Raw genomic sequence first — 9,786 nt, 5'->3', positions numbered from 1 at the left:
AGTTGTCACATCTTTGTGAAGTTTGGAAGTCCCTGTATGGTATCACACATACTATGTGCCTGACACTGGCAGGTGGTTAGATTTTAGGATACCTGAGGCCAATTCAAGACCTTCTGGGAACTGTAGTTCTCTGGTTCTGAACTTTTGAGAGCTTTCTGGGAATTGTAGTCTTCCTTGTACCCTAAGGCAACTTTAGCAAGGGTTAGCATTCCTAAAAATATAAAATTATGGGGGCGGGGGGAACACACAGATCAGATACATGCCTGCCTGCAATTTCAGCAGACCTGTAGCCCATCGTAAGCCTTGACCTACAAGTAGAGGAACAGTTAAACCTGTGTGCCATGAGGTTTAGGGCTAGGTGTTGAGGGTGGAGAACTTAATATTCCTAGCCTGAGAAGTTTACTTAAATTCCCTATTTTCTTTGAGGTTGGGCTCCTTTGGACACTGGACTTCATGAATTTGTGACCTCTGGGTGTTGAGCATTAGAGAGAGAGGCTCTCGGGTGGGATAGTCATATACAAGCAGTTGCCAGAATATAAAGAAAAAAACCTTTTTTTTTTATTTTGTGAAAAACAAAGCAGAAAAAACTAAAACCCCAAACTTCAGAAAAAATCCTAAAAAATACGTGTTTTCTTAAAAAATACTGTATTGTCTCTACTACTCTCCCTCCCCCCAACAGCCCCTCCTTGTGTCTCTTTTCTCTTAAGTGCCCTGCCCCCACCCCATCACTATTCATTGTTCTTGCTATTGTACCCCCACTTCCCAGTTATCTACCCAGAATGCTCACCCAACTGTTCTCTTACCTGGCACCTTATTTTGTTCTCCCTTGATTTTGGTGAGCCTTTTACCTACAGTCCCAACTTCCCCAGCATGCAAGAACTTGTCTCCCCTTCCTTTTCTGGGATTCAATAATCATTTCCCCCTTATCATGCCCTCTCCCAAGGATCTATTCTAAACAGGGGAGCAAGTAAGCTGCCTCCTGTCAAGTCCCCGCCCAACTCCCACCCACCCGGCCCCACCTCAAGAAATGTCACAATCTCCCCCTAGGCAGCCTTAGCCAGAAAGAAAAAAACCCAAAACATTTTCCAGCCTTTGCTTTTTCTCATTCTGTAAGACCCTTTCCCCACCCTCCACATATCCATGCACCTCTACAAGAAATCTTTCTCGGAGACCCAATATTCTCTTGGACTTGTCGAAGAACCCCACCTCTGGTCCCATCCTTTTCTTCTCCAAGAGGCAGGGTCTTCTCACCAAAGAATCTTCCTCCCTTCTCCCTTAGGATGTATATGTCTTCCCAGGATACCCAGATTCCCCCCAATTCTGCCAAGCTCAGGAGCCCTCTTCCTACCCAGCCCAAGGACCCCAGCCTCCTGGCCCTGCTAGCGGATGAGGACATTGATCTCCGCCACACTGGCGTCCAGCACATTCTCGGCTGTGGTCTTGCCGTGCTGCTCCTTGAGGTGCCGCCTAATGGCAGGCTTGTGGGCGAAGCGCACGTCGCAGTAGGAGCAGCGGTAGGGCCGCGCTCCTGAGTGTAGATTGAGGTGGTCGTGCAGCGTGGACTTCTGTGTGAAGCACTTGCCACAGATGCCACACGAGTGCGACTTGACGCCACGGTGCACGTTCATGTGGCGGTTGAGGTTGCTGCTGTGGTTGAACTGCTTGCCGCAGCGTGGGCACATGAAGATGAAATGTTGTGCACGCATGTGGAAGACCAACTTCTCCACACCCTGGAACACTTCCGGGCACTTGGTGCACTTGATGTTCTTTAAAGGGTTTCCACTTGAAAAGCCCCCTGGCAAGGGTCCCCGGCTACCCCCTGCCCCCAGGCTGCCCCCCGCCCCCCGAGCAGCCATGGCCACCGCTGCTGCTTCCACCAGGCCCGAAGTGGCCCCCACACTGGCCCGGCCTCCAGGAATCAACAGCAGGCCCTCCCCTTCGGCATCCTCGGACAGGCTGTAGCAGGCCTTTACCACTCCCTGAGGTGGAGCTACAGCGCTGGGGGCCACACTGCTCTGGGCCAGCTCCCCAAGGTGGCCGCTCACAGAGCCCCCAATACCCAGACCTGCTCCTAGGCTTCCGGAGGGTTTGAGCCGGTGAGCCACCTCAAGGGCAGACTCCACCTTCACGATGCAGATGTCCGACACATCCTCATCCTCATCCTCCTCCTCCTCCTCGGCCTTCAGTTCTAGATCCTCATCCAGTGGAAACTCCAGCTTCACAGGCCGGAGGAGAGGAGGGGGTAGAGGAGGTGGGGGCGGGGGCTTGGGAGCTGGCTTTGGGGTCCTGGCTGGAGGGAGGAGAGATTTGGTGGCACTGACACTGCTCACGAGGCTAGCCTCGCTGACCCCATCCTCCTTGAGGCCTATTTTGGGTTCAATGAACTGGCTGAGGGCATTCCGGCATTTCTCCACCACGTGCTCCATTTGCAGGTAGGAGGCAGCTGTTAGATAGTTGACGATGTCCCTGACAGCAAATTCCAGGGCGCCCGTGTAGCAGGAGAGGAGCAGGTCGGCCACGATGCGTGCGCTGTGCATCAGGGAGACCTGCAACTCGGAGCTGGGGTTCAGCAAGAACTGGTCCCGAAGAAACGGCGAGCAGGCGGCCAAGATGACCTTGTGGCCACGGAACTTGAGGCTGTCGGCCACAATGGTCACGTCGCAGAACCGCTCCTCAGCCCGGAGCTGGTTCATGTTCCGCAGCGTAGCGGCCTCGTGGCCAGGCAGCTGGAAGCGCAGGACTTCCACCCCAGAGGCCATTGTGGCGGGAATGGGCAACCCTGGGGTGGGAAGGAAAATGGTCAGAGACAAAGGTCTCCGGCTCGCCAATGCCAAGGCTCTGGTGCGTCCCCCCTCCCCCGCCCCGCGGCATCAGCTTTCCCAGTCTCCGCGCCTCTTCCTCAGTTTCCCCAAGCCTGGGGAGGCGCGGTCCCTGTTCGGAGGGAGGCGTGGTTCCCGGGGGCGGGGCAGCGGCGTCCACACCCCCCCGAGTCCGGCGGCCTGCAACGCTGGGGCGAACCCGCGCGCCCGCGAAAAGATGGAGAAACGGAGACACCCTGGTCTCTGGACTCCGGGGTGGCCCTGGAGAGCCGGCGCTGCTCACCCCGCCTCCTGCACCCCGGGCCTCATCCCACTGACCTCCCTTTTCACGTCTTCCCCCTCGTCGTCCGCACACCGCGTGCACGCCCCCTCCCACGCGGGGCTCCGCGGCACGCCCCCCCCCAGCTCCCCAACCCTGAGCGCACGCGCCTCTCACCTGGCCCGGCTCCGCGCGCTGGGTTTTCCCCCCCTATAGCTCCCCCACCCCCCCGGGGCCGGCGGCGCCCCCCACACTCGGGCAGGGCCTGGGCAGCGCGCAGGCGCGGGGGTGCGCGGGGCGCGCGCGGGGCCGGCTCCGCGTGGGCGTCAGGGGGGAGGGGCGGGGGCGGCTCGCGCGGCGTGTTCCAGGCCCCGCGCTCGGCGGCCTCGGCGAGGACTCGGAGAGGAGGAAGAGGGGAGGGAATTAAAGGAGCAGGATCCCCCCCCCTTCCAGACTCCCCCCTTTCTTCCCTCGCACACCCCCCCTCCCCCACACACACACGGTTAAAGGGCTGGACAGCCGTGCCTCCCCTTTGGCCAGGATTATTTGTCCGCCAGAGCGGAAATACGTTCCCCACCGTCCCCCTCCCTTCTCGCTCTCCCCCCCCCCCACCCACCCCCCTCCTCGGTGCCTCTGGGGCCCGCGGCCCGTCTGCGCGTGCGTGCCAAGTGCCGCGCTGAGGCTCGCTGGCTCGGGCCCGCCCCGCGCCCCCCTCGCGCCCCCCTTCTGCTCCCGGCGGTCCACTGGGCTTGCTCCGCGCCCCCGCGCGCGCCCCGCCCTCCCCGTGGCCCCCGGCGCGCGCCCGCGGGAGCTGCGAGCCGCAGGCGCTGCCACCTGCTGCAAAAGGTGGTGCTGCCCCGGACCAGCTGCGCAGCGGGCGGCCCCGGGTGCGGGGCGGGCCTCCCCCCAGGCCTCACGGTAACTCCCGGCTATCCGACGACGTCGCCCACGAGAGCTCCCTGTGTCCAGTTCCTCCGGCCGCACTTCCAAGACTTTTTTTTCCAAGTCTCCTGCCCAGCCCTCCTGGCCTGAAAGATGGTTGCCTTTCCCCGAGGAATCCAACGACCCCACCTTTCCCCTCTGTCACTTAAAAATCACACCTCGCCCTCCCTTTCATTTCCATAATTGCCAAGTCAAATGTCTCCACTTGTGCAGTTGATGACCTTGCCTACTTCTCCCCTCACTGTGTAATTAACTGTAGGGCTAATTCTTATAATAATGTAAATTAGTGGTGTAATTCTATTTTCCCCAGCCTCCCTCCCTGCAGCACCACCGGCTCTGAGCAGCCAGCAAGTAAACAAAACTTCCCCTCAACTCTTCCCCTCACCTTCTTTGTCAGTCTCAAATTAAGATGCGATCTCCACAGCTTCGCCAGCAGCACTTAGAGCCTTGAAGGATGAGCCTCAAGCACCCCCCCCCCACCTTGTACCCATAATACCCACACACTCCCACCCTTCCAAGATCCAAGTCAGTGGAGATGTCAATGTTTTCTGCCAAGTTGCTTTTTTTTTTTTTTTTTTTTGCATCCTCCAGGAAGACCAGCACATTTTTCTTACATCTTAATTCTGAGCTGCTTTTGTTACGTAGTGTGTTCGATATCTGTGTTCCCCCATGAGACTGTAAGTTTTTGATTACAGGAATTAGGCTGTGGGTTATGTTTTGCAAATAAAAGTCATGTAATAAATGACTGGCTGTTGAAGTCATTCTTCAGCTCAGCCAGCATCCACCCATAAAAAGTTTATTTCTGACTTCAACTGAATACCCAAACTCAAGGGATGCTGTTTGGTGAGAGGGTGTGGCTAGCGTTTAGGTAGTGACTTGGCTCAGACTCATAAATGATCTTTTATGTTGCCATCCAGTTCTCTCTATTCTAAAATACTTCCTTTGTAGAAATCGCCTTTGTTGTTAGACCATGTGGATTCAAGGAAGAACGGAGGCTCCTGTGTCTGATATACCTGATTCAAAGCCATATTCCAACTGCTCACTACAGGAGGGCCTTTGGGCAATTTACTTAATCCTCTAAATCACATCTTTATTTTTTAATTGAAGATCCTGATTCCTCCTACTGCTTGCATAAGAGTTAAGTGAGCCTGGCACACAACAATAACTCCTTTCCCTTTTTTCTGCCTGGGAGACACTATGACATTTTCAACAGAAATTAAAAATTCTGTTTTCCTGTTTTTCATCTCCAACTTTCTTTTTTATTTTAAAGTTTACCATTCTAATGAGAGCAGAAATAGGAAAAAGCTGTCAGATAAAGAATAATATTTTGTAAAGTTTTTTAAATTAAATAGTTTAAATTGTTATTAGAAAGATGATATACAGAGGGGTTACTGTTTCATAAGTCAGGTAGTGGGTATGTTTCTTCCTTCGCTCTCTCCCAGTTGAAATTTTGTAATTTTATCTTCTGTCTTCTTGCTACTTCTGTTTAGGATGGATCAGAGGCCCAGTGTTAGCCTGTTGCTTAAGATAGATCGTTCTTAGTGGCAAGTGAAACTGGGAGTTGATGAACTCTTCCAGTGTCTGGCCTACTCAGTTACTGACTCACAGGGGCAAGATGAAGTACACAGAGCTGCTGTTTCCTGTCCAGTCTGTTAGGGAGATGAGGTGAGGCTGCTTTCCCACATATCCCCCCCTAGGAGGTCTAGAATCATATAGCCCTGTGCACCTTGTTCCTCAACTTCTGTCAATGTAAGACAAGGGGGGCCTTCTTGTCCTGAGTCTTCAGAACCAAATGCCTTAGCATAGTGTCAAGATCAGGCAAATTCAAGATTCTTAGTGGGCTTTAGAAATAAAATCCAAGAAGTAGAGCTATGGCTAAAGTGGTAGAGCACCAGCCTTGAGTGAAAAAAACTTAAGGGACAACACTCAGGCCCTGAACTCAAGACACAGTACTGGCACAAAAAGAAAATGAAAGGAAGAAAGGAAAGAAAGATTCCAGCCAGAGAAGGTGGCTCAGTGGTAGAGGGCTTGCCTTGCATGCCTGAGGCCCTGGGTTCAATTCCTCAGCACCACATAAGCAAAAAGAAAAAAAGCCAGAAGTGGCACTGTGGCTCAAGTGGTAGAGCACTAGCCTTGAGCTGAAGAGCTGAGGGACAGCGCCCAGCCCAGAGTTCAGGCCCCACAACTGGACCCCCCCCCCAAAAAAAAAAAGAAAGATTCCAGCCAGAGATATGGATGTGAGAAACACCAAAGAGACAGAAGCTTCTAGTCCAGATGCGTAGTCATCAAAGCTCCAGAAGGGCCCAATGCTGGCGGCCTAGCTACTCAGATCTCATTTTGAAGCTACTATAGACAAATGTGTGAGACTCTGATCTCCAGTTAAAGGCTGCAGTCATAGTCAGTGCTTCTCCCGCCCCCCCCCCCCCCTTTTTTCCCATCTCTTCTTTCTGTCATCCTAGGGCTTGACCCAAAGGTTTGTTGTCCTGAGCTTTTGTGCTCAAGGCTAGTACTCTACCAGTTCCACTTCTAGCTTTTTGGTGGTTAATTGGAGATAAGAATCTCAAGGACTTTCCTGCCCAAACTGGCTTCAAACTATGATTCTTAGATGTCAGCCTCCTGAGTAGCTGGGATTACAGGCCTGAGTCTCCCACGCCTAGCCATATAACTCTTTATAAATAAAATGATTTCCGGGGCTGGGAAGGTGGCTCAGTGGTAGAGCGCTTGCCTTGCATGCTCAAGGCTCTGGGTTCGATTCCTCAGCACCACATAAGCAAAAAGAAAAAAGCCAGAAGTGGCACTGTGACTCAAGTGGTAGAGTGCTAGCCTTGAGCTGAAGAGCTGAGGGACTGTGCCCAGGCCCAGAGTTCAGGCCCCATGACTGGACCCCCCCCCAAAAAAAAAAAATAAAATGATTTCCTAAAGGAGCATATCTTTAGGGGAGGAATCCAAAGGTGCAACTTTTCTGAAATGAATTCCAGGAAATGGAAATGAGTTTTTGTAATTATTGTTGGTGGTGGTGGCATTTATTTTTGCTTTGTGTGTGTTGTGTGTGCTTCTTTCAGAGGAGGCAAAGGAAGGTACAGAAAGGGAGGGAGAAAGGGTTACCTAATGCAGTCATGATACTCAGCATATGAAAATGCTGAACTAGGGGCTGGGAAGTTGGCTCAGTGGTGGAGTGCTTGCCTTGCATGCATGAGGCCCTGGGTTCAATTCCTCAGCACCACATAAGCAGAAAAAAGCCAGAAGTGGTGCTGTGGCTCAAGTGGTAGGGCATTAGCCTTGAGCTGAAGAGCTGAGGGACAGCGCCCAGGCCCAGAGTTCAGCCCCCACAACTGGCAAAAAAAAAAAAAAGAAAATGCTGAACTATTTAAATGAAAATGAACTGTATAACTTGTGAGCAGGGATGGGAAGGGAAAACTGAGGGAAAGCAAAGGAAGGGATAACTCTGTTAAAAAAAAAACAACAACTCATACTCATTGTGATAGTGCAGCCTTGATTTGAGTTCAAGCCCTCATGTTGGTTAAAAAAATCTCCAAACCAAAAACAGTTTACATATATTATATAATATTTATATTTTGCTAGTACCAGAGTTGAAACTCAGGACTTTCTTGCCTGAGCTGGTTTTGAACCACAGTCTTTCAAATCTCAGCTTCCTGAATAGCTAGGATTACAGATACAAATCACTGACACCTAGCTTATAAATATGTATATTTTTACATATAATATACACATATAAAATGCATAATATAAACAATATATAAAACATCTATATTTTTTTCATACAATCACTCATATGATTCAAAATTCAAAAAATATATTCTAGGTGCTGGTGGCTCATGCTATAATCCTAGCTACTCAAGAGGCTGAGATCTGAGCTTTACAATGTCGGTTGGGGGGAAGGGTTGGGTAGGGGGGGAGGGGGGGGAGGCTGGGAAGGGAGGTGAAGGGTAAACAAAGGAGGAGGCTGCAATGCTTGGTAAGAAATGTATGCATTATCCTGCCCATGTAATTGAATTGTAACCCCTCTGTACAGTATGTTCACAAATTTAAAAAAAAAAAAAAAAGAGGCTGAGATCTGAGGATAATTGTTTGAAACCAGTACAGGCAGGCAAAGTCCAGAGATTTGTCTTGAATTAACCAGCAAAGTTATGGCTCAAATGGTAGAGTGCTATCTGTGAATGAGAAGACCTGATTTTAAGTCCAAGTACTAACATTAAAAACAAACAAATGGGCTGGGAAGGTTGCTCAGTGGTAGAGCGCTTGCCTTGCATGCCTCAGGCCCTGGGTTCAATTCCTCAGCACCACATAAGCAAAAAGAAAAAAGCCGGAAGTGGCGCTGTGGCTCAAGTGGTAGAGCACTAGCCTTGAGCTGAAGAGCTGAGGGACAGCACCCAGGCCCAGAGTTCAGGCCCCACAACCGGACCCAAAACAAACAAACAAACAAACAAACAGGGGGTGGGAAGGTGGCTCAGTGGCAGAGTGCTTGCCTTGTTGCATGCACGAGGCCCTGGGTTTGATTCCTCAGCACCACATGAGCAGAAAAAGCTGGAAGTGGTGCTGTGGCTCAAGTAGTAGAACACTAGCCTTGAGCCGAAGAGCTAAGGGACAATGCCTAGGCCTAGAGTTAAGGCCTCACAACCGACACACACACACACACACACACACACACACACACACACACAAAACCCTAACAAAACTAGGAAGTAGCTCTGTGGCTCAATGTGTTAGAACACTAGTCTTGAGTGCAAAAGCTCAAGGACAGTACCCAGGCCATGAGTTCAAGCCCCATGACTGAAAAAAAAAATTATAAAAGGTACATTATGAAGGCCTCACTCCCTCCCTTCAGCAGCCAATGTTCAGCAAGAATATTTTTTTGTTTCTTCCGAGCTTTTTGATCTCCTTCCAACAACTTTTATCTTGACTATATTGCAGCCTCCTACTTCCCAGAATCACATTCTGGACATCATCAGCTTTTGGCACTTTATCTTGTGTCTGAAATTTAAGGTCCCAGCACAACATTCCCTGAGAAGCCCACAGCCATGCCTAAATATAAATATGCGTGCTCACCCTATTAGGAGGCTTTCTGTCTTCCACCTGCCCTTTCCCATCACACCCTCCCCTTGTCCTCTGCTGTTCACCTGAAAGATACAAAGCAGAGGGAGTGAGAAAAGAACTAGGGTGGGTGGTACAGTCTTCAGAGGCACGCCCCCAGTGTCCTACTTTCTCTACTTAGGCCCACACCTCCTAAAGTTTCCCGAATCGCCTAAAATGTTCAAATGGTAACATGTTGTTCCTGGTGCCCAAAGGCTTATGACTATCCCATAATGCAAAATGCCTTTAGTCACTCGAGCTCTAGGCTCCCTTGACTCACGCCTTATAATCCTAGCTACGGAGGAGGCTGGGATCTGAGGATCTAAGTTTGAAGTTGGCCTCTGCCAGAAAGTTGGGTGAGGCCCCACAACTCCTAATTTCCTAGTTTAATTCTAGGTAAGGACTAGTGCTCCCAGTTTAATTCTCGGGAAATTTGAATAATGGACGTCAAGGAACAGAGTTTCTGTAACAGAACAAAGTTTTTGGCCTGCAAGCAGGCCTCTGGGGCCCAGTGGCTTGAAAAAGCCAGAATCTGGCCAACTCCTTTTCTGAGGCCCTAAGGGCAATGTATGCAAAGGTTCCTCAAGGTCATAGTTGGGCAATCCATTCAAACTAAGTAGATCAGTGCCTGGCAGAATGGGGGAGGGTATATGAATCCAACCATCTAGCAGGGGC

At 51.0% G+C, this 9,786-nt stretch overlaps 1 protein-coding gene across 1 annotated transcript; it reads right to left on the bottom strand.

Annotated features, from left to right (window-relative positions):
* Window positions 1-1,128: 1,128 nt before the first annotated feature.
* On the bottom strand, window positions 1,129-3,455 carry Zbtb12 (zinc finger and BTB domain containing 12). Its single transcript, XM_042684348.1, has 2 exons — window positions 3,256-3,455; window positions 1,129-2,779 (listed from the first exon to the last, which is right to left on the bottom strand). Exon 2 carries the CDS (start codon window positions 2,757-2,759, stop codon window positions 1,380-1,382), a length of 1,380 nt encoding a protein of 459 aa, XP_042540282.1. The 5' UTR covers window positions 2,760-2,779; window positions 3,256-3,455; the 3' UTR covers window positions 1,129-1,379.
* Between the last annotated feature and the right edge of the window lie 6,331 nt (window positions 3,456-9,786).

The sequence above is a fragment of the Dipodomys spectabilis genome, unplaced genomic scaffold (assembly GCF_019054845.1).
Source record: "Dipodomys spectabilis isolate Male_0828 unplaced genomic scaffold, ASM1905484v1 ptg000085l, whole genome shotgun sequence".
NCBI classification, from domain to species: domain Eukaryota; kingdom Metazoa; phylum Chordata; class Mammalia; order Rodentia; family Heteromyidae; genus Dipodomys; species Dipodomys spectabilis.
Note: the sequence above shows the minus strand (reverse complement) of the source record. Positions and strands in the feature narration are given on the sequence as shown.

Coding starts and splice junctions, on each gene's coding strand:
- Zbtb12 (XM_042684348.1), bottom strand. CDS start 2,759: ATGGCCTCTGGGGTGGAAGTCCTGCGCTTCCAGCTGCCTGGCCACGAG.